The following is a 25,129-nucleotide window of genomic DNA, read 5'->3' as shown; positions in this document are numbered from 1 at the left end:
TAAAATGTGTAGAAATCATTTTCCCTATCTAAAAAGCTATTTTTATCATCTCTCTAATAGAAAGATGGTACAAATAAATCATAAGTGTAGCACTACTCTTTTCCTAAATATTTTACAGAAAACACATCAACGTTTGTCAAAAGTTGCATTCCTAACTCACTAAGTGAAAGCTTTAATTTGAATCTAAAATACAGGTAAAAAAAAAAAAAAAAAAAGTTGGGTTCCTTAGAAAGAGATGTACATACAACTGTTTTAGCAAATATAAAATTTTATAGTTGACTCTGGCAATATGATAAAGCAAAAGCTTATTAAACTTTTAAAAGTTTGAATTTGTCTCCAATTATTTAAATTCCTCATAATGATATAGCAAAACCGTACTCACTAATAACTTGCATGAGCTTTTGATGTTTTATCATTCATCATCTTTTTGCGTACGTTTTAGTTAATCTGAAACATTCAATTGCAAGATTTTTGTGGATTTGCAACTTTATCTACACAAATAACTGCTGCTAGGTTAACATGCCACAACATTTGGAATCTTTGCAAGTCCTATGCAACATTAATCTAAAGCCACTTTTGGTGTGTCAAATGTTTGGTCAGATTGTTTTTCACATCACCTCGTCGATGAAGTGAGTGAACTGTGGTTATGTGAAAATGGTCAATCATTCTACTTTTTGGGAAGGATGATGGGGATAAACTTGTCCTACGTATTATCGTTATGTCTCATCCTCTTCACGTATAAACAGTGGCCGCTTAATGAAGAATTTCTCTACCATTAGCGTATGTATAATGTTTCAACCTTATCAGACATCAGTATCCATTTCCTGTTTGCAGTTTCATGTACCATGTTGTCCTATTTGGAAATTAAGAGGGCCTGCAGTACCAGTTTAATCAAAATTTTCAAAAAGCAGTACACCAAATGACCAAAACAGTGTTTTTCTTTGATTTTCTGAATCCCATGAACCCCAAAAGCCAGAACCCAGAACCCAGAACCCTCTCTAGTATGAAATCATGAAAATTTGAAGACCAGGTGGATTTATCATTTACTTACGTTTGCAAGTTGGTTTCTGAGTTCTGAGTCTTCTGACCCCGACCTTTGAGAGAGAGTTTTCGGGATGGGGTGGGAGAAGTGGCATCCAACCGTTCCTAATTATTTGGATTGACATCTGATACGAATACATATACAGGACCGAGCATTCACATGCATTTTCTATTTCTCTCGTTTTCTAGCAATTGATGGTTTTCGTAGTGTTCCACAATTCCAAAATCTGCCTCCGGACAAGTTTGCATCTCTGGAGTGCTGCAAATACTGCCAGCTTTGCTTATCGATCTAGCAAATATGTACGAAAGCAACTTAGCATAAATTTAACCAACTATTTTTTACTACATGCACAGTACTCTTAGGCCTCGGTTTGTTAAAAAAATATTGGCTTGGGTAGGAGTATCACTATATTGACCACTCGCAAAGAAAGTTGTCCATTTTAATCTTACTATTTTTGTGGGGATTAGTAGGGATATCTTTTATTCATGGTAGCCTTTAACTTGGACAAATATGAAAGTTGTCACCTAATGTTTCCTTCAAAATACTTTCAATACAGTGAATAGTTCAAATTAAGTCAATCTTTTCTAACAAACGAGACCTTAAATTATAGAACCAAGAATGATACTATGGTTTAGACTCTCCATGGTTGTGCTACGAAATACTTTGAATACAGTGAATAGTTCAAACCAAGTCAATTTTCGTATGACCGTGATTGTCACTTACTATATATGTGATGAAATATCAACGTGATGTCAATTCATTCGCTTTAACGTAGTGGACGGTTATTTCATACTTTAGTCCTCCTAGTTAATTTGATTCTTGAATTTTTAGTATTTCATTTCGAATTTAATATAAAAAAAAAATCACGCTTTTTTTATTTCATATTTGAAACGATTCACATTCATGTTTTTAGTGTATGCAGGTAAGAATTACAGTTCCTATTTTATTTGGGCAAGCATGCTTTAAACGTCTACGTGAATGGATCAATCACATCACTTAGAATCAAACCGATAATCTGTCATAGACTCGTAGAGTTACAGCTAGCCAAAAGTAGTGAAAAAGCAGTGATTCTCTTTTCTATTTTTTTATTTTTTTATTTTTTTATTTTTCCTCTTCTTCTCTTCCTTTCTATTTGAACGATCACAGTTAAATCACGTCAACATTTTATATTAATTTTTTATGAAAAAATAAAAACAAAGACAAAATAAAGAATATGAAATGAGAGAATGAAATGGAACAAAAAGATGATAAGAGAAAATTCTAGTCCGTGAAAAATAACGAAGGATCATAACCTATATGTCCCATCAGTGGTTGCTCACGTATTACATCCAATATTACCAAAAGACAGTATATAAAGGTTGATCGATCTACATCTGCAGATCACAAAGATTAATTAATTAGAAACCAAGAAAGCGTGTGGGAGTATTATTGGGGAAACCCAACCCATGCATGACAGAATTGACAGATATGATACAACAAAGTTCAACAAAGCAAAGCAACCAACGCGTGGACCTTGTAAACTTTGTTCCATTGCTTCTCTACGAACAAATGGAGGACAGTTTGCAAATTCCATACACATTTGTCCGACCCAAATCCTACAAAAATGCTTCCTTGATTTGCATGGAAAATAAATTAATTAATATTATATGAAGAGAGAATATTTTTGTCTAGGGGAAGGGGTCCAAATTAGTCAGTTATTAGCCTTTGATTAAGTTGTACAAACTTAAGGAACATAATGATTATTGAATATTATTGAAGCAAAGCATATCTAACAACAACAAAAAGAAAAGTAAAGCATATGAAAAACATATTGTAAATGTGCATCACCATGTTGACTAGCATATTATTTGATCATTCAATTATTTCGATAAGATACCGATTAATTATGCGATAGAGAGAGAAAATAAGATACGCAATATATACATGTTGCAGATAAGTTATTTCTGCAGTATTGTGACTTGACAGTGTGTACGAGTATATATATGCCTTTGAAAGTTTTTTGATATTGTCGATGTATGTGGAAATATTCGAAAAATATATATATAAAAAAAGATATGAAAGAGAGGTGGATGAATCTAAACTTCATCTCATATTAAAGAAACTTTTAAGTTTAATTAGGTTAAAATTGACATATTTATCGATATTTTCGACCTGTGTTTAAAATATCGGTGTCGGTGGAAATTTTTACATTTCGTCCAAACCAATGTTTGACATTCTCTTAAGTTTCCTTTTAAATTTTCATTATTTTCATCGAAAGCAAACAATATCAATATTTGATATACCCATCCATATTTCCATAAAGTTTTATATCTATATTTCCACATATACCGATATTTTAAACACTGTATGCATGTCATGTATGGTTTGATAATTCGTCAAACCACAATCACAATCTAGCTAGAATTTGGTCGTGTTTGTTTCGTTCTTCAAATTATTTTTCTTGTTTTTCTCCTCTTTGTTTTTAATCTAATTTGGAAAGATGATGAATCATGCATACGAACATGGAACTTTCAATTCATCTACAATTGCAGAAAAACTTGCAGTAAACGATTTGATCATTACAGTTTCTTGAATAGGTGTGGCTAACGTTTGTTGAGTTCAGTCTTCTTTCCATAGGCGTGCATGATGCATGCACACTGGCCTAACTCAATAAAAGCCACTATTTTAAACTAATAGTGTTTTTTTTTTTTTTTTTTTTTTTAATTTTCAATTTTTTATAATTACAAGCAATATTATTTTGTAATCTAAATCTAAAGAAAGTGATAAATTTGAACCTGAGATGCAGTGACTTAAAGAGTATGAAAATTTTAGTTCCGATCCTTGATTAACTAAAATGTTAGATTGAAACTTTGTTAATTTTAATATTTTACTTGAAGGAAAAAATGTTAAATTTTAATCTTAATTAAGAAATTCAATAAAAATTTTTTTTTAACAAACAATATTGGGGGGGGGGGGGTGAATTTAGCCTCACAATGGACTAGCAATAATGTGATTCAAATTTGTCTTTGGCGAGAATTGAATCTAAGACCTTTCACTTACAAGTGAGGAGTGGCAATAACAAAAATTACTAAATCCTTCTTAAAATCATGCAAATATTAATTCCCAATAGGGAATTTTAATTTCTTTTCCTCAAATCTGAATAGTGTGAAATCTAATTAGATTTTTTATTATTTCAAAATAAATTTTTTTTATTTTTAGTTTTCCATATTGGTACGTTTAAATTAAAAGGAGTACATTTTATTATAAGATATGTGTACATTATAAATAAAAAAGTGAATAGATTTTGCACAAAGAAATACATTTTACAAAAAATAATTGAGTTAGTACATTTTACAAAAATATAACAAAGTGGTACATCTTTTTATGAAAAATGTGTACATTTATAAATAAATTATAAGTATAAATAAAAGATTATAAAAATATAAGGGTACAAGTAAAAGTTTAAAAATATGGAAGCAGAAAAAAAATTAATTGGTATTGGTACATACTACAAAAATGGTTGCAAATTAAAGGATGAGTACAATTAAAAATAGAAATATATGACACAAAATTTGGCCATGAATATATATATATATATATATGTCAAATGTAATGTTTCTAACACTAAATGGATCTATTTGGAAATGGTTAATTATTTTTTATTATAAAATTTAAATATGCTGATATGTAAATATTTTATTATTAAAATAATAATGTACATAAAAACCAAAGGACCTTGATGAAAATTGAAAACAAATAAAGTTTTAATGAATGAAATACAAAAATGAGGGAAAGAATTATCAGTGTAACAACAAATTTTTAATTGCTTATTTAGTAGCTTCTTTAATTATTGAAAACATGTTTTTAAGTCAAAAGGAATTTGACTCTTGATCTCAGGAATAGTAGACAGTGGGTAATATTTATCTAGGATTCTACAGTCACTTGTTAAGGCATCATTAGTTTATAATGGAATCCCAATTCATTGATTTGTTTAATTAAGGGTGATTAAACAACAAGAAGTTTAGTTTCTTTTCTTCAAGTTTGGTTAAAGTCCACACGCAATAGACTACTATCACTTTCTATTTCTATCCAATTGTCTTATCCTACAAATCCTAAAATTAATAAGCATCTTAATGGAAGAAGACTTACATCATCTTATTAATCAACTACAAGCATATGCATGCATGTCTTTCTGATACATGCATGATGCATGTCCAACAACACGTTAATTTGTTTTGACAATGATACCAATTAATAGTCCTATTTAAAATGGTAATGAGTTACAAATCTATGATAACTATGTTCCTTTCTCTTTTGAAAAATAAGCGATAAACTATTATTGATTCGAAAACTATTGCAATGCTCACAAACAACACAACTTGAACAGGAAAAAAAAAAAAAAAAAAAAAAAAAACGGTTGTTCAATTGCAAAAGACATCGACATGAAGAGCAAACTTGGAGCATAAATTGCCTAATACGGGTAAGTCTTCTGAACATCACCATATACTTCTTTGGTCAAATTCCGTTGATATTTTGTGTAGAAATTTTTAAAATGCTTTAATTGATTACCATATATAAAATGAGAGAGTGATGTGAACCTTTAAGCGGGAAAAGACTTTGGTTAGAGCAAAGCCAAATTAGGGTGAGGAATAGATCGAGACTAAAACATAATCAAGTGGAAATTTTAGATATTAAAATGTGCAATGAGCCAACAAATTCTACGATGGTGTCCAACTACTTCCACCACGGCCACATTAAAAGAATTAGTTTTTTTTCCAAGTGTAGGGAAAGAAAATGGCACTTGAATCGTAGAAATATTAACATAATCGTAGAAATATTAACATACTCATATGATAAATGTCTCTTTTAAATGTCACATTCTTTTTGGGACCTTCTGGAAATGGATCCATCGACTGATTAGCTCTAGCCTTTTAACTTCTTAATTGTTCCATGTCTCATTTTCTTATTTCCCACGAGCCTACTTGCAATTCTCACCCAACTCCCTCTCGAACTATAGCTGACTTGGCCAATCAAGTCCCTGGCTAATTGGGGTCAACCTTCTGTCAATTCCATATGCCACATCATCACTTTAATTAGTTGTGTATTTAGTTGGTTGCTAGAAAATAGTTTCTCTCTGTTGTGGCAGCATGCAGTTAGATAGCTAGTCAATAACACATATTAAAGAGGAAACTCATCCTTAATATTTTGATTATTTTATATGAACTACATAGTGAAACTCACCCATGTAATTAGTGTAAGAGCTATATATATATAGGGTAACCATATTTAAGGATTTTGATCACCTAAAAGCCTAGGTAAAAGTCATCATATAATTCTAATCAAATACTTATAGGCCACAATGTCTTAAGCGTTTACAGACACACTCAGCTAGTTTAGTAGCTAATCACAATAAATATAAGGTGTAAATGAATACTCTCAACATAAAAACAGCCACAAAATAAGTAGGATGTCTCATGAGTTTTAAATTTGTAAACTAAATGATGTGTCACTGATAAAAAATAAGCATGTTAATTCCTACAGCCAGCCATCATAGTTTTAGCCACTAATACAAGAATATATGACAGTGGCGTTAATTTCCTTATCATAGTTTTATATAAATCTATGTTTGCTTATTTTTTCTTGACTCTTTTTTTATCGTGTTTGCTGTTTAAACCACATGCATGAAACGTACGATCACAAGTTCCCTACTATGTAGTCGGGTTGTCTTCGCTACCTGTTGCTCAATCTAATGTCATTTACAGTGCTACGACGGCGTGGATGCGTAGATTTTTCCTGAGTAGGTATTTATATGTCCCCATGCATGAACGAGTATCATGATTTCAGTCCAAAAACGATGTACGTACGCTAGATGCTGATGAACAAGGCTTTCTTCTTCTTGATAGAGTTTATTTACAAATTTTATTTTTCAATCTTACTTGAATTTTAGGTTTTGTTGGGGAGCTACCTCAGTTGAAATTCTGTTGCAGTGTGAGTGTGTCATCACGACAAACTTCATTCACTTTATTACATTTCAAAAGTTGCATGTACTAATTAGCACGAGATATTCTTCAAAACGAGTGTATATTGATATTTCAAATATGAAAAACCTTTTGAAAAATTACTTACCATGTCATATACGAAGAAATAATCACTTGTTATGAATTAATGCATGCAGGATCCATATATGCAAATAATGGGCTTACGACATATTAATTTGTACTAAAACATCCTTATCTCTACCAAAAAAATAGAGGATTAAAAAAATAAAAAAACCGAACAACAAATAGAGATTATATTAATTAAAATGGGCAAGTGATTCCAAACTGATGACGTCATCTCACTACCACAACCTCGCAAATGTTGACTCCACCTTTGACATATTAAGCCACTCCCTCCGTTCCCTCTTTGTTGTATCCAGTCCTGAGTGCTTGGTGCACTGCTCTCCATCCCTCTATATATATGTGCACTAGGCATTGCCTCTTTTACTCCATAACTCAAAGCAACTCATAACTAAAGCAAAAGCTCGCTCAAAAACAACAAAAATGGAATTCGATGCCAAAACTACCACCACTATGAGTCCACCTCCATTCTCCTACTCTCCATCTTCCTCTCCTTCTTCTCCCATTACTGCATCATTTCCCTCCCCTAACTCTCATCCCTTATCTAATTTATCTTCTCCTCATGCTGCTGCCAGTAATAATATTAGTACTAATCCGCTTCCCACCCCTCTTTCACCACCACCACCCCCGCCGCCACCTGTTGTTCTCAGCCCATGCGCCGCCTGCAAGATTCTCCGCCGCCGGTGTGCAGAGAAGTGCGTTTTAGCTCCATACTTCCCTCCTAATGAGCCCCTCAAGTTCACTATTGCCCACAGAATCTTTGGAGCTAGCAACATCATCAAGCTCTTGCAGGTAATTAGTTCAGTAGGTTGTAATTATTTCTGTTTACTGCACTAACTAATACACATATTAATCATGGGATTTTGTCAAAAGATCAAGAAAGTCATGAGGAACACTTTTCCAACTTTCACTTGTAAAAGTAGAATTTGTTGGCTTTTATTAAATTCTACAATGATTGTGACAGTAAACGCGTTGTAAGATTGCTGTTTTGGAATTGGGTTTTGCTTAAAAGAGTTATTCCGTTTTCACACTTGCGGTATGCAGCTATGAATCTAAACCATATATTTCAACAAAAACCAACATAATCAATGGTTCAGATTCACAATTTGGCAATAAAGCAGACTTGCTTGAAATATACCCTTGACCATAATTAAGTACTCTATTTGTGTATTTGGTCATGCACATTTAACAGTTATATGTACGAAATTTTTGCAGGAACTTCCAGAGTCTCACAGAGCAGATGCAGTGAGCAGCATGGTTTACGAAGCAAATGCCAGAATTCGAAACCCGATTTATGGCTGCGCGGGAGCAATTTTCCAGCTCCAGAAACAAATCGGTGAGCTCCAAGCCCAACTGGCCAAGGCACAAGCCGAGCTCGCTAACCTGCAATGCCAGCAAGGCAACATGATTGCCCTAATTTGCATGGACATGACACAATCTAAAGAAGAAGCCATTTTGCAGCAGCAACAGTCTAATTACATTGACACAAGCTGTTTTCTGGATGAAAACAATTCGGGCACGGCTTGGGAGCCTCTCTGGACATAAACAGTAATTTGTATGTCGATCATTTCACATTGGAAAAAGACACTTCGAAAAAGACACTTTGAAAAAAATGTCCAAAAGATTAAGTGTCCATCTCGTAATTAATTAAGGCATATAGAAATTATATATATAGGGGTTATGATGCTTTTTAAATAAGATTATTGTTCAACTTTAGATTCCTCTAGTTCTAATATTGGGAAATATATAAAGGGAGGGGAATGAGGAGACAGGAGGGCTGTCTTATTATTCTTAGTCTGTGCTAATTATTCAGCTATCCAGATCTCATGTCACAGACTCACAATGTCATAATTATTTCTTATTACAAGCGATAATAATACTCTAAGTTACAATAAAAATAGAAGAGAGAATTTGAACCCAGGACACAATGACTATTATGGTTAACCATTCCATGACCAACTTCATGTGACCAAATTTAAAACTTGGTTGAATAAAACTGAATTCAGTAACATTACACTGATTAATATAATGAAAACATACTCTAACTGTGTGAAGTAGTCTTTAGAAGTGACCCACATACATCTTGTGTTTGTATGAGCTATTCAGTCCGTCGATTGCTTTTGCGTAATCAATTTACTTCTTGTCTATTTATCTTCTTTGATTCATTTATATGCATCAACACGTATCCCAGTGTCTTAATGCAAGGAGAAAAGAAAATGGCCACCATTGTATTTTGGGGTAGTAGTACATATGAGGACCAGAGGTCCAACAAAGAAGAAGAAGAAGCTTAGACATGCATGCCTCCATTTCAATGCACTCGAGCAGACCAAAAAGGCCTTGATGGTGAGGTTTTTGCTGAAAGTCAAGCAATAAAGAGTAAACCATCTCTAAATTTCTTCTATATACTGAATGAATGATATAATAATGGTTACAATTCCATTTTACATATACAAAGAACGCAATAATGTGGAATTCATAACTAACGCTTACTAATTCTAAGTGTCTTACAAATGTCACTAGGGAGATACTCTTGTGTAGGGAAAGACAATGGTTATGGCAGGCAGGAAACCACGGTTATTTACCCATAACCGTTTAGGTTCATACCTGCATAACTGTTTACCCGTTGGGTAATTGCATAAATGGTTATACTCATACCCATAACCATTTATATACGGTTAACTATACCCATAACCATGTACCCATTTAACCATAACCATTTACCCGTTTACCCCCTTTTGAACCCATTTATCCTTTTTTTACCCATTTATCCTTTTTTTCACCCGTCTACATGTTTTTTTTTTAAACTTGAAAATTACAAAAGAAAAATTTGTCATAATTTTTGTTTTCTAACAATTAAACACTGTTAGACTGTCTCCAATGGTTAGGCTAAAAGTCAAATATTTTAGCCCGGAAAATTTAGCTTTTAGCCCAAAAATAGTTTTTCTGCTCCAACCGTTCTGGCCTAAAATTTTAGCCCGGGATTATTAAAGAATGAACTTAGGCTATTTTTTTTCTTAAATTAAAGTTTTTTAAAAAATAAATAAATATGTAGACTATCGTATTAATTTTATGAACATTTTAATCTAAAAAAATTTTAATTCCAATAAATATTGAAAAATCACTAACTTTTCCACAAAGCAAGCCTTCAACTTTTACCAATCTTTCAACCCTGAGCTAACTTTCAATTCACCAACCTTTCAACACCAAATTTTCAATTCACCAACTGTTCAACACCAAACTTTCAACTTTCACCAACCGTTCAACACCAAACTTTCAACTTTCACCAACCGTTCAACTTTCATCAATCATCCTCTATATAAACATATGTCCAATATTTGTTGATCACACAACCCTTCAACCTTCAATCATCCTCTATATTCACCAATATTTCAACTTTCAAAGAGTTTTTGTTTCCTAAAAATCCTCAATATCTCATCAATGGGTGATAGAAGAAGGCGTAGCATGGCAATGCAGATGGCACAATACCAAGCAAGGATCGAGATTGAAGATGCAAAATTGTTCAATGCCGAAGTTGAACTTATCAACTCGTTTATGCAATCTGAGCACCATGGCGAAATTAGCCATCGTGGTTCTGTCACAGGGCGTTCATATGTGCAGTGTGATAGAGAAGAGTGTCATGACCGAATGATGAAAGATTATTTCATCGAGCGTCCAAGATTTCCTGCTCAATTTGGAAATGGAAAGAAATAGTAGAAAGATAAATTGGAAGAATTGTAAGAGAAATTTGAGTTTTGTGTGGATGTTTGAACAAATACATAGGTATTTATAGAGTTTTTGGATGAATTTTGAGTTAAATAATTTTTTTTAAATTATTTTAGCCGTTGGATTTAAATTTGGGTCGTTAGATCTTTTTTTTTACCGTTAGATTTGATTATATTCGATCTCAGTCGTTGGATTCAATGTATTTTAAAATAACATATTTAAAAAAATCAAATTTGAATCTGGATCGTTGGATCAACCAACAATCCGTGAAAACCAACCATCAGATTGAAAATGTAGCCACTGGAGTGCATTGGGTGGCTGACAAACCGCTGACAGCGGGGCCCACCCCTGTCGGGAACACCTTAGTTAGTTTCTCTAGGTTGTTTAGAGACTTTTTTGTGCACTGCACGCCTGATTTGTTTATGGTTGGATGCAATTTCAACTCGGAAGAAATTCCCCAGATTTCCGGTGAGGCCCACAAGTTTCAGGCTGATTTTAGGCTGTCACCGACCACCCAATGGCCCTGAGGAATGTATATTTTGAATCCTTACCATTGTAGCTCTTTTTGGGCTTTTGAATTGCTGAAATTGATTTTGTTTTGGACCCAAAACGGATTCTAAAACCCCTGGTGTAGCTGCAGGCGGTGGTCGTAATCGCACGAGTAAAGTTGTGCATGGTACTGCTAAGGATGGCGCATGGAGCATAGACGCCTCCACCGAAGGATGAATGGCTGAAGGGAAGAATATACGTTTGAAATTGTTGCCTTGTTTTTTCTTTAATTTATAGTGTTGATTACTTGGTTGAGTCTGATATGTCAAGAAGAGAAACTGAGCAATATTTTCCTATTCTGATCTGGTGTTTTCAATTGTTTGTTTCAAGTTGTAAGGTGTTACGATGATGTTTTTTTTAATATTTAACTCTGTGTTCTAAAAATCGGCCTAGGTGGCGCCTAGGAGCTAGGCGGAGACCAACTGCCCCGATTAACTCGTTATCGGTTGCAAAATCGGAGAAAATATTATACGGACGTTGGGCGGGATTAGGTGGGTCTAGGCGGAGCTATGCAGGTTTGCACGGAGCTGGACGGGGCTGGGCGGAGTCTAGTCGGCCGTATTTGAAGACTCCAAAAGCAAGAAAAAATTTGAATCTAGAAAGGTCAGGTTGCATAGTCGAGAGGAAGAAGATGACTGGTGGGGTCCATCTTCTTTTTTTTTTTTTTTCAATTTAAATTGACAAATGTGGTCTTTATGGTCCCACCACTCCTGTTTGGTTCCACGTTTCCACTATTTTATGTTCTTATATTTTTGTTTTTTTTTTTTTTTGGGTCAATATTCTTTTGTTTCTTTTCTCATCCAAATCAATCATCATTTTTTTACTTTTTAAATATTTTTGTATTGTTTTATTATTCCTTTTCCTTTTAAGACCATTTATATTAAAAACCATAACATTACATATATATATTATTTAAAAAAAAACATATTATTTGTATAATAAATTTAAATTTTATATTAAATTAACTTAAATCCGCCTAGGCGCTAGACCCCTTCTTGCCGCCCGACTAGCGCCTAGCGTCTTTTTGAACCTTGATTTAACTCATAGGGCACAATTATAAAATTGTGCTAACATGAATTTGAAGTGTCATCTAACACAGGTGTCAGAGCAGGGCAAAAAAAAATCCCTTATCTGTGCTCAACCCTTTGAGCACCAATAGTCATATCGTGCTCTCTAATCAAAGGTAACGTCCATAGAGGGCACATATACAAATATAATTGCTACACTGTTGCTATTGGTATATGAGAACATATGTTGGTGCTCTTTGGCCTCAAATGGCATAGATAATTTATTGTGTGCAGTGCCCATAATTTTTGTAGTGCATTCATCAGTTGATGACAAGGGAGAAGAGACTAGAAGGGTAGCCATAGGCCGGGAACTAAGGACCACCAACCTTCATTATTCAAAGTCTTGTACCTTAATTGCCGGCTATAACATGCCAACGTTGTTCACGAAGATCCTTTTGGCCCATCGGTATTCAGAGACATGTTTCATTATCACTAGCACATATTTTTCGTACCTCGAATCATGATGAAAAAGATTGTAAGCAATTGCAGTTCTGTTTCTCAAATTCTTTGGGGTTGACTTCAACATAGGAATAGGATGAACGATCACTTACGAAATTGCGTGCTAAAGTTTGTGTGAATTATTGAATTGTGTTTCTCTTTCTTCATGAAGAAGCATATATATATATATATATATATATATATATATATATATAAGTTTACGTTAATTACATGGTAGGCTATACATTCTAAGTTATATGATTACAAGAAACCCTAATTTAAAATAAGTTAACTAAATCTAATGAGCTAGACTCGCGTAATTAACATTTTGTCTCCTAGAGTTTCCGCTTCTTAATTACTCTGAATTTTTTATCATGCATTTCTTTTGTAAGTGTTTTTTCTTTTTCTAGTGTTACGTGGCGGCCAAAGGCCAAACAAATTAAGAAACTAAAAGCCTTGGTCGAGTACAACCGTCTTTATCCTTAAACAATGCCGTCAGGAAAAAGTTTTAAGTTAACAATTTGATTTGTTCTTATGTTAGAGTACCTTTCGTTATGTAATAATTTTTTCTTCTTTTATCGTTTATAAGTTTACGAGCCTTGAGTTCAGACTAGAAAACCCATTTACAAACGCTTTACCTACCTTCTTCCCCATGTCCCTCTGTTGTGAAATCATAGCAACTTCCACCTACCTTCTTCCCCACATCCCTCTGTTGTGACCGATGAGACTGAAAGATTGAGACACTATTACAAGTGTTTACTTATTAGAACAAACTGCACACAAGCTTGATGTCCAAGGAACTAATGACTTGGTGAGCTGGGATGCATTGATCATTGTCACCAGATGACAGCCACCGTTTTATTGGACTGGATTTTGAATCTTGACTAGTTGACTTGCCTCGTGTCTCAGGTGAACCAAAGATCAAGACCAATATCATGACTTACACTCACCAATTCTGATTGGAAAATACTTGGTGGTGGCAGAAGAATTTGGACTAAGCAACACAGTAAGTTTATCATAATTTAGTATCAAACTAATTATACAAGAGAGATTCAAAGCTAAGAGCTTACAACTAGAGAAGAATAACTTCAAATCATATTAATACCGACTTCTATGATTAATAGGTTGCTTTGTATTTCTGTATACGTATCTAACTGTGATTTGAAGATAAAAATGAACCACTTCCATGTAAAAACTCAAGCTTATGTTCTTTGTTTTTCATGTATTCTATCTCTAGACAGTAGAAAGACGATGCTCCAACCAATTTGTCTACAATCACAATATCAAAAGCATATCATTTCGTAAGTGATCGTTCATCCTGTATAAAAGCATACATGCTCTAACCAATTTAACACGTGACAAATGATTAAGTGTGTGGTGAGCATATACTATAGTTATGGTGGTGAGCAAAAATTCTCTTTTAATATAAGAATATAGCGGGCCGGTCATGTTTATGGGGGATAGTAGGTCCAATCTACTTTTTTTGGGGTCAAACATTTGGTAAAAATATTTGGGCTTTAGAAGCCCAATTAATCACCAAACAACCACAACCACAACTAAGCCTCCAGGCCCAAATAACAAGAAGCAAAGCCCATGACCTACAACTCCAAACCCAAAAGCCACCAGAACTATAGAGAGTCTAACGCGTTTCCCTTCGGCCGAAGCAGCAGCAACAGGAACAGCAACAAAAGGGGCATCCGATCATCTGATTCCATATTTGTTTGGCCAGCGAGAAAGCGAGAGAGAAAATGAGCGGCGCCGGGAAGAAAGTGGCCGATGTGGCTTTCAAGGCCTCGAGGAACATCGACTGGGAGGGCATGGCCAAGCTCCTCGTCTCCGATGAGGCTCGCAAAGAGTTCGCCTCTCTTCGTCGCGCCTTCGACGAGGTCAACACTACCCTCCAGACCAAGTTCAGCCAGGTCCCTACGAACCCATCTCTCAATCTCTCTCATCGTTTTTTCTAAGATCTCTTTGATTTCTAGCTGTTTTTTGCTTCATTTCTTTGTTTGTTCATCTGGGTTTTACTGATTTGATTGTATTTTGTTAAATTATGGATTTTTGTTTGTTTGTTAGGTATTATTTGATTGATTTGTAAAATGGGCTGGTTCGAATTTGTCAGATTTCATTACTTCTATGCTGAATACTGATTTGAATTTTTGGTGTAAGCCTTTTAAGCTGTTAAATTTGATTTGAATCGATGGCCTCGGATAATTGGGATTGGAAATTTTGTATTTAGCAACTAATTATATGGGAAATCATGTCGAAATGGTAAATTATGTGTGGGTTTTTACATAATTGTGTTTTTGTGAAGATTTCTATTGCGCCTATGGTGCATTTATTTCACTTTTTTGACATTACTGTAATGATTTTCAATATATTTTCTGATTCCCACTTCTCATTTTGTGCAGGAGCCTGAACCCATAGACTGGGAGTACTACAGGAAAGGAATCGGGTCTCGGTTGGTGGATATGTACAAGGAGGCTTATGATAGTATGTCTTCTGACTTGATGAATGGATGCATTCAACAAGTGTAATGCCTGTGTTATTTTGTTTTGTTTCATGCAATTGCATCTTGCTTTGAGCTGAAAACTTGGCACGTGGTATTTGATAACGATTTGTAGTCTTTTGAGAAATATCTTGTGCCCAATAATTAAGACGTTGTAGTGCTATTGTTTAAATTTGAATTTGTGGTTCTATTCTCATATATTTAGTAACCACGATACTTTCAGTGCTTGATTAACGATATAAAATCAGACACTCTTTCTTGATGAGTTGGTGTTTATCAAACTTGTGTAGTTAGCTGAGTTGATAAGAATGATGGGTGTATAGTGTATACTATAGAGAGAGAGAGAGAGAGAGAGAGAGAGAGAGAGAGACAATGCCGGAGTATTAGCATTTAGCCTTGTTTAGTTTGCTTATTTATATTGTCACTTTCGTATGCATATTTCTTTATCTAAAAGTAAAACAACAAAATTGTTGCAGGCGTTGAAATCCCAAAGTATGTAGACACAGTTACACCTCAGTACAAGCCTAAGTTTGATCAATTGGTTGGTTATCTCTTTCTTGCTGTCTCTCTTTTATCTCTACCTTCATCTGTCCTTCAGTCTAACTTTCTGAGGTGTTATGTTTCTGTGGAGTACAGTTGGTGGAACTAAAGGAAGCCGAGGAGAAATCTTTAAAGGAGTCGGAGCGTTTGGAGAAAGAGATAGTTGAAGTGCAAGAGTTGAAGGTAATGGAAAGAAATAGTTGTATGTGACTTCGTACTTGTAGAATATACAGTTTCTCACAGCAATTGTTTTTATGTGAACAGAAAAAGATAAGCACCATGACCGCAGATGAGTACTTTGAGAAGCATCCCGAGCTGAAGAAGAAATTCGATGATGAAATCCGAAATGACTACTGGGGCTATTGATAACATCCAAGGTTTCACTATTTGGCAATATTTCTGGAATGGTCACGTCGTGTTTCCCCCTTCTGTTTAATAATGAGGATAATCAAATTGATTTTCTTTGTAATCTGGTTACTTTCGGTTTGAAGAATTTGAGCTTCAATAGAACCCCGTCAAGAGGGCTTGTTTTCCGGTAGGCGAATGCATCTCGTTACATTTACATAATGGCAGTATCCGGATTTGTGGAATGCTTTCTGTTACATTCAGAGCTTTGTTTATATATTCAATGTTTCTCCATTTACAAATGAGTCGAATGTAGTTTTCGTATCGATTTCTTTGTATTCCATTGGATTTGTGAGGGGAGGCTCTTGTAAAGCCTGATTCTGGTTCAATTTTATGCCTGAAACCTTCAAGCGCTCTCCATGCCTGTAATCTTATGAAGACGTGACAGCATTGTAGGTTCAACCGTATTGCTTTTCATTTGGTTGTTGTGGCCGAGAAATACTTAAATCTCTTTTCTTGCATTAACAAGAGGAGATTCTAACTTGGGGTCACCGGCAGTCTGTTGAGGGTTCCAAACTTAACGATGGTAACTAAATTGGGAGTTAACCCAACACCTTAGAACATCTTCAAATGAGATGTTAAATCCTAAGTGGAACGTCATGTAATCAAATTTGAAAGTAGGGGCAAGCTCAAACCGATATGTTAATCCTATGTGTATTCACATATGAGAAAAGATGATGTCAAATAATTTTTAATTACTTTATTGTGTATGTCCCATTAATGCACTAATTATAGATCTTGAAACTATATTTTAATTGATTTCTATTGGGTCCTACAAATATTAATTATAACAAAAAAAACATATCGGTTGGAAAAAGATAAAATCTAATATTGCCACATCAGCCATCAAATTAACATTTGACATTTATCTGGAAATGCTCTTAAGCCATGAGCTGACAACAAACGTTCCCTACTATGTCCATTTTCCTGAAGGCACCCCTTCAACTTCTAACTTTGACAAAGAAGTACTAAATTAAGAGCTAGTTGATCCTTACTCTTACATTTGACATTCTTTTTTCTCTGTATTGTTGCATAGACTACACGTCAATGTATAGTATACATTCACCGTATTTCCGGAGTTTGCATCCAGGCATACAAATATGTAGTCCACATTGTGTTGTACCATATATTGGGCCTCAGTATTTGAGTCTCATTACTTAGCCCATGATTCATGTAAGAGATGCAGAAACTTTTATACTATAAAAGGATCCTTCATAGTTCACCCTCACTTTAGATGGAGGGCAAGGAGAGCAAATTCTAGCCTCTATAGCCTCCACGTGCATTGTAACCCTCAATTTACATGGTGAAACCAGATCGACACCAGTGTGGATGTGACCCCAATTTGAGATGAACCACGATATATCTTTGTGGTCTCGTGTGTGTGTGTAATTTACGATCGGATTTACGTTGAACCAAGACCGACCCGTTTTTATGCACCAACACATTGCATTGTATGCTCCACCCACTATTTTACTGAGGATTATTTAGCGAACATTCAATCTGCAATGTATATCACACACTGATGTAATCTTGAATTTTCGAACACACTCGTCATGAGCATATACTAGTCCGTACAAAAGGAAACAGAGAGCGATAAAAGAAAACCATCATTTATGGAAAATGGGATGTACATTTAGACATTCTGGTTAAATGTAAAACGGAGAGAGAATGACGGTACAAGCTGCACAGAGCGTACAAAACTGTGTATAATTCATTAAGTACAAAATAACGTCGACGGTATTTCCACTGTCATCGCCGGAAGACCAAAAAAGTTCAAAACATAACCTATGGAACTGGGCAAGTACAATTTCTGACCCACGAAGCAAAAAGGTCGGATGGAAATTTCAAGCAAATGCTGCCGGTAAATGTGGAAAAAAAAAAGTCGAAAATTTCCGGCAGTATATAATTGCTTTAATTTCAAAACAACTGGGAGATGGTGCGGTTGATAGTAATCTCATTACTTCAAAGAAAAACGAACTTATCCGCCACCGGCCACCTTCTTTTGTTGGAGCTGCTCGCTGTTTAGCTCCTCATTTTTGTCCATGGCCTTCCTAGCAAGCTCATAGCCTGCAAAGTTCATGGCACCCAACGGAGCAATCCAAAAAAACCTGGGTAGCGCTCCTTTGAATAAGCCAAGCGGTCCCTCGTGCCGTAGTATAGAGAAGGCCACTATTGACATTGACACAGGTCGACCCGGTGGAGCGGTCATCATTCTTGTTTTCATCACATCAAACGGTGTGGTGACAACGGCTGCTAACCCGCCAGATAATGCCCCAACTGCAATTGTTTCCCAAGGTTCCAGATCCCGCCCTAAAAATTGCTGGGCAGCCTAAAACAGAAAAACAGTCAACTAATGAAAACATATCAAAATTATTATCACACTAATTACCGTTATATATATACATATTAATTACACTCAAAACAAGATAAGCATGTTAAAAATAAATAATTAATTGTTGATATGAAGAACAGGATTTAGCAGTGGAACAACACTTTAGAAGACGAAAGCCAAATCCCAGAACGCATGGCATTAACGCACAGCCGTTAGCTATCATCATCGCCACAAAATGCCATGGTAACTTGTATTTGGGCATGAGTTGTGTCGAGTCATATTAAATTTCAAAATCTTCCTTTTCCAGTTTTGCTAGGTAGTTCTATAAAAAAGATGAACATATTGTAGCCAAACTTTGCCTTCTCCCAAAATGAAAATTGTAACTTTTTTAGTTCGTATCTTAGGGATGCAACTTAGGCAATTTGAGCAGCAGGCTTCATGTTTAGGTTAAAGAACCCTGATCTTAGAGTTGCACGTTCAAAAGGTAAATAAGAGAGGAAGATAAATTTTGTGCCTAGAAAGGAAGGTTGCATATGAAAATACTTACCTTTTTGGATTCAGCATACAGCCCCATGCCAGCGACATAAAACGGAACTTCACGGCAAAGAGTGGCACCAGTCCCACGAAAGAAACCCTTAAGACCATCTTGGTTCCAAGTGCCCACAAGAGCCTCCCCGACACTGTCAAAAAGGCCAGCCTGACACCGCTGCTTTAACACCTCACAAGGAATTCGCACTGCTGTTCCCAAAAATGTGCTACAGAATGATGCTATAGATTGAACCTATTAAGATGCCAAAACATAAATTTTACACTGTTTCAAAACAGAATTAATAAAAAAGAGTGGCAGATGCATCAGACAGACCCGTTGCCACCCATGTCAAATTCATATTTCCCTTCTTAGAACTACAACAGACTTTAAATTCAGTTGTTTTGATTGGGCATAGCACATGCTCGAAAGGGAGAATGAAGGGGAGGGAGGGGGGAGCAAGCCAGCAACAGCACGAGAACCATTTTCAAAGGGTACTAATGTTTGCATAAGGATAGGGAAACTACCAGTTGAAGTTGCTCTAACAGAGCCATACTTATTACTTTTTTACTTTGGGTAGCAAACACCATGCTATCTGATATAGTTGTAATCATACGACGAAGAAAAAAAGTAAAAGACATGACACTTAACCTTTTTTTTCAGACTACAAAGTAGGATGGTTAATTACTTCTTTAAGAAGCTGTTCTTACTTCTTAGTACTTACTTAAGATGGAAAAGCAGTAATTTTAAGTAGATGAAGTCTTCTTGAGAATTGTGGAGAGGTAGAAATAAACTATAATTTAATATCTTTAGAACGAATGAAAAGAATGAACAGACAAAATGAGCCTGCATTTGCTTAAATAGATATCAATGTATTTTGATTTTCAGAGGCATAATGGAAGTATGATGCTAGTCCCCAACGAGAGAGGAAAAACAACAAAACATATAGTAAAATACCAATCAGTACCTGTATATCCGGGAGTGTTGGAGAAACATTTATCAACACAAGTTTACTTGCCTCAAAAATCCCAGTTCGCAAGCCATGACTGTAATGTGACAATAACAAATCAGCCAGAAGGTAGAGAATTACACAAAATTTAGCTAAAATAGCTAATTCATCTTTATAATATTATGGTTGGGAAGGGGGCAGAAAAAAAACCTTGAAAACTGTCCAAGAATTGCAGGAATTGAGCCCCTGTATAATCCCCGCACTCCAAGCTGTGGAAGCTTGGAAATAATTTCAGGGAACGTTAATGTTGATGCTTGTACTCGAGTCTGCCAAATGTAAAAAAATGATGCATTTTAGGATAGAAGACTAAAGAGAAGCATCACCGATTACAGAAATTTTTAACTCCGAGTACATGAGTACAAGTTCCTAGTACAAAAAATTTGCCTTAATAGTATCAACTGGGTGCATTAAAGAAGTAGATAGAGCACAAGCAAGCCCCCCTGCTAATGCAGACCGTAGTACGCTTCCAGCAGGTATTTCCACTGGTGGTGCAACAGCAACAACGGTTGCAGCTTCAAACCAGATACTCCTGTATGTATTTTGAAAGAAATTACTGTCAGCTAGGAGTATCCTACTAACTTGTGAACACTAGCCAACTGGGAATTTCTTAAATATACATGGATATTATTTCTGAATTTCAATTTACTCTGCTTTACTAATTCATTGAAAATTCATTCTCCGCATAAATGTATCAATTACCAAGAATGGAACAGTTACCATTTCAGACCCAGAATGAAACAAAACAAATAATCAATACTTGAATCAAACTCCATGCTATAACAACACTATATCCAGGAACCAACCATGGAAGGTTTCAACAGAAAAACCAGTCTGACATCACCTGAACTTAAAAAGGGAAACTAACTGAATGAAAAATCCATCTTACCGAGGATCATCTTGAAGTCGATCAGAAGGGAGTAAGAGCATAAAATTCCTGAAATGTCCATAAGATATAGAACCTTCTGTATCACCATTGAGAAACCGCATCATAGCAACAGCGTTGTCTTCATTAGCTGGAAGTCCTGCATTTTTAAGTGAGGCCAACACCTCGCTTTTCTGCAGTGTTCCAGACTTGCTCAGGCATAAAGAAGTATATGCTCGTAGAATGGTTGGTTCCTTCTGTTCCATCAAGGATAAAAACTGCTTCCAACCAAATGATTTTGAAAATATGTGACGTCTAGTACGGCGCATAAACTCACGAGCATATCTCCGTGGCAATTTTCTCTTTCTTATTGCAATTTCGAGATCTTCGAGAGTGACTTGCCCATCACTATCTCTATCCAGTTCTTCAAAGAATCTCCTTCCTAGACACGTTCATGGTGTAAAATCTGTTAATGAAATAACTTACAAGAAAGAGGACATATTTGATGAGGCCAAACAAACAAACTATTTAAGAGCTTCATCACTCTATCAAATATAGCAATTAGGTAAAGATGGGTGACAATTACTTTAGCTCTCCCACTCAAAGGTATCAATGGAAAGTTTATGGATGCCAAAACAATGCTTTGTATCACTTGAAAAGTGCAAGCATTTTGTTGGCATTCTCAAAAATTCAGACAAATATTAACACATCCTTAATTATCATACTGCTATATCTCGGTCCATCAATGCTCTACGTACTTTTGAGGATAGTTGATGCCCTTACAATTATTCCTAAGTAAGATATTGGATGGACAAGTTATGCGGGCCTTCATTATGGAGTTCATGTAATGTGCTAATTTATTTTGTCCAATGCAAAGCTCATATGAATTTGACAAAGTTGAAAATAAGATGATTTCTCTTAGATTTGTATTAGGTTGGTCTCTTACTACCTTTTTTTTCTTTTATGACTAGCATGCATTGACAAGATAATCATCAAACAAATTATCTTAAACTTACTAGTATCCTCCACTAATTATAACATGGTAAGCCAGTAAAGAGTAGTTTTTTTTTTTTTTTTAAAGCTATGAGAAAGGGAACATCAACAATTGCAGAACAGGCATGCTGATTAAGGATGGTATTTGCAATCCAGGAACATCTTGAATCAATCAACTTGTAACTTTAAAACACGTGTTTCACTAAAGAAACCATGGTTAAAGTATCTTATAGCTAAATTTTTCACACACCAATATAGAAACACGTGTACGCGTACATACTATGAGTGGAAAATGAATAAATTCTTAGACAGGATTCAGTAAGAAACGGCCTCACTAAGAGATTATTTATGCATGTATTTGTGTATGTAGTATTTAAGTCAGTATGAGTATATATTACGAGAATTCAACAATAAACAACAGGGCAATATCTTTCTTTGTTTACTGATAATCCTATCCAAAGGTAAGCTAAGCTGATCCAGTCATCACAGAAGCATCAGGTACATAAAGGCAGTGGACAAAATAAAGGCTCCTTTGACAATAAGGACAGACATGGAAATGAAAAAGTTAACGTCATCGTATAGCTTTGATATTACAAATTCAATTCATAGAAAGAGTAAAAATCAGCATGAATAAATTTCCTTTTTGAAATTTTTTTTCTTTTACGAAAACAAGCATCAATTTCTAGGCGAAACAACATGCATTTCCACAATTAGTAGCAAGTGCCAAAGTTACCACAGACATCATACCTTCAGACTCTGTGTATCTAAAGAAATCTTGGACAGAGAATAGCTTCTTCTTGTCAGGATAGTCTTTAGAAGTTCTCCCCAGCTGAGGTACAAGTTCAATTAGTTCGGTGAATGAAACGGTGGATAGCGTGGATCTCAAACGCTCTACATTTGATAGGGGAATATTAAGTATATCGCTAGCAAGCTTCTGTGGTGAATTGCCAGCTGATTCTGCCGGGTTATTTGCAGTAACATCCTCATCACCCTCTTCATCAACTGAAGACGATACTCCAACAACGCCTGATGGCACTCCTCCCACTCTAGCAAACGTCAAGTTTCCCAAAAACCCATTTACATCTGCTTTTCGACCTTCAAACAAACCCGCGATCACCCTGAAATGGTCATTCTGAGAGGAAGAGGACGGCTCACTGGAAGTATCACAAGGTTTACAATCACTCTCTTGAACACCCTGATCAAACCTCTGAAGATTCTGAGTAAGTTGATCAAAAACAAAACCAATAAGGCATTCTAGTGATACATGTTTTCCTTCTTCATGTGACACGGCTTCATTCTGAATCATTTTAACATTTTGTTCCTTAGACTCCCTCTGTTTCAAGTTACCTAAAACCTTTGGCTTTTTACAAGAACACGCTTTGTCGTCATCGCTCATTTTCTGGACCCGCTTCTTACCCAATTTGAAGGGACCAGGAAATGCCTGAACAAAACTATTAACTAACACAGACCAAGTGACAGCAAACTGCATGCAATTCGCACAAGACCCATCCTCCTTATCACAATCCTTCTCTCTCAACTCACTATTCGACAACTCAGGTCGATTTCCATTCCCCGAATTTGGCGAAAACTTCCCAAATAACGCCTTTATTGGAACCTTAACCAACATTCCCTTCTTTCTCTCCTCGCCAACCATCACACAGTCACCAGCTTTCTTCTTTCCCCCAAAGATCTTAACTTTACCATTGTTATCACCACCACTGAATTGGGTAACAAATTCAGCAGCATTTACCTTATTCTTATGGCCTGCCCAGCAACACTCAAAGTCCTTGGCCGCTTTTCGAACGCCCAATTCGAGCGGCGAAAGCGCTTCCTTAACCAGCTGAATCGAATTGAAAAACGATTCGATCGGGTCGTTCGCAGACACCATTACTAACACCACTTCAAAATTCACAGTCCGATTTATGTAACCACCAAACTTCAATCCACAACCACCGTTACATACACAAGCATACAAAAAAAAACACAAATTTTCTTCCAAATTTAGCAAACACCGATTAAATTCTTCAATAAAACAGCATAGAGTAAAAGAACTACACCACACAGAACTGTGGACCAACCGGATGAGATCCGAATACGAAGCAGTGCACCGACCGTGGAATCCGAAACGCCGAAACCCTACGCGCGCATTATGGGTTGTTCCATTTTTCTCCAATCAGCTTCAAATCCCTCCACTTTTCGCTTCTGTCGACCTTTCAGAGTTGAGAGAGCCAACTTCTGCATGGCAGAAACGGATTGAAAGCCATATGAAACGGTAAGCAAGTGCCCAAAACAGAAAAAGGGGTGCCCAGATTCAGATAAAGACTGCAGATTTTGATGGGCTTGGACAGAATCTGCGTTTCATTTGGGAGCGAGAGGAATTGGGTGCGGATGGAGGAGCAGGAAGAAGAAGATGAACAAAAACAAACAAGAAGTGAAGAACAAGAGGGAGCCAAAGACCAGGCCTATCTATTTTTGCAATTTTTTATTCTTATATTTTGAATTTATTTTTTTGTTTATTTAATTATTTATTTGGTTTTTGTAGTAATCTTATTTATCGGATAATGAATGCTGAATGGATAAAAGGTGACGTCAGGACTGCATTGAGCTCGTGGGTTCTTCTGGTTTTGCCACTTAGTTTTTGTTGTAATTCACAATTAGTTTTTTTCTTTTTTCTTTTTTTTGAGAAAGGTAATTCACAATTTTTAAAATCCTCAAAAAACCAACCAAATTTTTATCCATTTATATATCTAAATTGTAATAAACAACCAAAAACATTGTTATGATTTTGAATTAGAATCTCGTGGTTTGTGGTAGTTTAGGGGGTAGATAATTGGTCGATCAAAAGCTCGACAAAATTTTTCATAAATCTGAAAATATAAATAAATTATAAAATAAAAAAATGACACTTGATTTCTCGCCATTCATCAACTGTACAAACCAATAATAACACAATTTTTGTCTGCTCATTTGATATAAGTCACTGAGACTTAAAAGTAAGAAATATACGTATTATTATTAATTCATGTTATTAAGTGAAAA

General features: G+C 35.5%; 3 protein-coding genes and 1 long non-coding RNA gene across 7 annotated transcripts; 3 read left to right on the top strand and 1 right to left on the bottom strand.

Moving 5' to 3' along the window:
- The first annotated feature begins 7,468 nt into the window (after nt 1–7,468).
- On the top strand, nt 7,469–8,856 carry LOC137733155 (LOB domain-containing protein 1). Its single transcript, XM_068472317.2, has 2 exons — nt 7,469–7,932; nt 8,356–8,856. Exons 1-2 carry the CDS (start codon nt 7,564–7,566, stop codon nt 8,683–8,685), a joined length of 699 nt encoding a protein of 232 aa, XP_068328418.2. The 5' UTR covers nt 7,469–7,563; the 3' UTR covers nt 8,686–8,856.
- A 1,469-nt stretch (nt 8,857–10,325) lies between these two features.
- Nucleotides 10,326–12,950, top strand: LOC148695914 (uncharacterized). 3 transcript variants are annotated; one of them, XR_015964055.1, is made up of 4 exons: nt 10,326–11,395; nt 11,498–12,015; nt 12,512–12,595; nt 12,732–12,950. It is a non-coding gene; the product is annotated as an uncharacterized LOC148695914 (long non-coding RNA). The 3 variants fall into 3 exon arrangements; XR_015964054.1 differs by having other exon boundaries at nt 11,498–12,050; XR_015964053.1 differs by having other exon boundaries at nt 11,498–12,595.
- A 1,610-nt stretch (nt 12,951–14,560) lies between these two features.
- Nucleotides 14,561–16,610, top strand: LOC137734894 (ATP synthase subunit d, mitochondrial). Its single transcript, XM_068474211.2, has 5 exons — nt 14,561–14,836; nt 15,326–15,407; nt 15,900–15,964; nt 16,060–16,146; nt 16,228–16,610. The coding sequence occupies exons 1-5, from the start codon at nt 14,666–14,668 to the stop codon at nt 16,327–16,329; spliced, it is 507 nt and encodes a 168-aa protein (XP_068330312.1). The 5' UTR covers nt 14,561–14,665; the 3' UTR covers nt 16,330–16,610.
- Nucleotides 16,611–18,190: 1,580 nt separating this feature from the next.
- LOC137734702 (uncharacterized) lies at nt 18,191–24,580 on the bottom strand. 2 transcript variants are annotated; one of them, XM_068473963.2, is made up of 8 exons: nt 22,838–24,580; nt 21,122–21,539; nt 20,620–20,764; nt 20,386–20,501; nt 20,194–20,272; nt 19,248–19,481; nt 18,365–18,697; nt 18,191–18,328 (listed from the first exon to the last, which is right to left on the bottom strand). In XM_068473963.2, the coding sequence occupies exons 1-8, from the start codon at nt 23,976–23,978 to the stop codon at nt 18,326–18,328; spliced, it is 2,469 nt and encodes an 822-aa protein (XP_068330064.2). In that variant the 5' UTR covers nt 23,979–24,580; the 3' UTR covers nt 18,191–18,325. The 2 variants fall into 2 exon arrangements, with proteins under 2 accessions (XP_068330064.2, XP_088552726.1); XM_088696600.1 differs by having other exon boundaries at nt 18,251–18,697; nt 22,838–24,026; nt 24,169–24,553.
- Between the last annotated feature and the right edge of the window lie 549 nt (nt 24,581–25,129).

The sequence above is a fragment of the Pyrus communis genome, chromosome 7 (assembly GCF_041283825.1).
Source record: "Pyrus communis isolate YQ-2024b chromosome 7, ASM4128382v1, whole genome shotgun sequence".
NCBI lineage: Eukaryota > Viridiplantae > Streptophyta > Magnoliopsida > Rosales > Rosaceae > Pyrus > Pyrus communis.
The sequence above is the reverse complement of the archived record's forward strand: the minus strand, read 5'-3'. Positions and strand labels throughout refer to the sequence as shown.

What these genes read in the sequence shown, in the direction of transcription:
- LOC137734702 (XM_088696600.1), bottom strand. Translation starts at nt 23,978, where the DNA reads ATGGTGTCTGCGAACGACCCGATCGAATCGTTTTTCAATTCGATTCAG. An exon ending in ATTCTTGGACAGTTTTCAAG is followed by an intron (nt 20,273 to 20,385) that starts GTTTTTTTTCTG and finishes GTCACATTACAG; the next exon opens with TCATGGCTTGCGAACTGGGA. An exon ending in TGTATGCTGAATCCAAAAAG is followed by an intron (nt 18,698 to 19,247) that starts GTAAGTATTTTC and finishes TTTCTGTTTTAG; the next exon opens with GCTGCCCAGCAATTTTTAGG.
- LOC137734894 (XM_068474211.2), top strand. Translation starts at nt 14,666, where the DNA reads ATGAGCGGCGCCGGGAAGAAAGTGGCCGATGTGGCTTTCAAGGCCTCG. An exon ending in GTACAAGGAGGCTTATGATA is followed by an intron (nt 15,408 to 15,899) that starts GTATGTCTTCTG and finishes AAATTGTTGCAG; the next exon opens with GCGTTGAAATCCCAAAGTAT. An exon ending in AGCCTAAGTTTGATCAATTG is followed by an intron (nt 15,965 to 16,059) that starts GTTGGTTATCTC and finishes TGTGGAGTACAG; the next exon opens with TTGGTGGAACTAAAGGAAGC.
- LOC137733155 (XM_068472317.2), top strand. Translation starts at nt 7,564, where the DNA reads ATGGAATTCGATGCCAAAACTACCACCACTATGAGTCCACCTCCATTC. An exon ending in ACATCATCAAGCTCTTGCAG is followed by an intron (nt 7,933 to 8,355) that starts GTAATTAGTTCA and finishes AAATTTTTGCAG; the next exon opens with GAACTTCCAGAGTCTCACAG.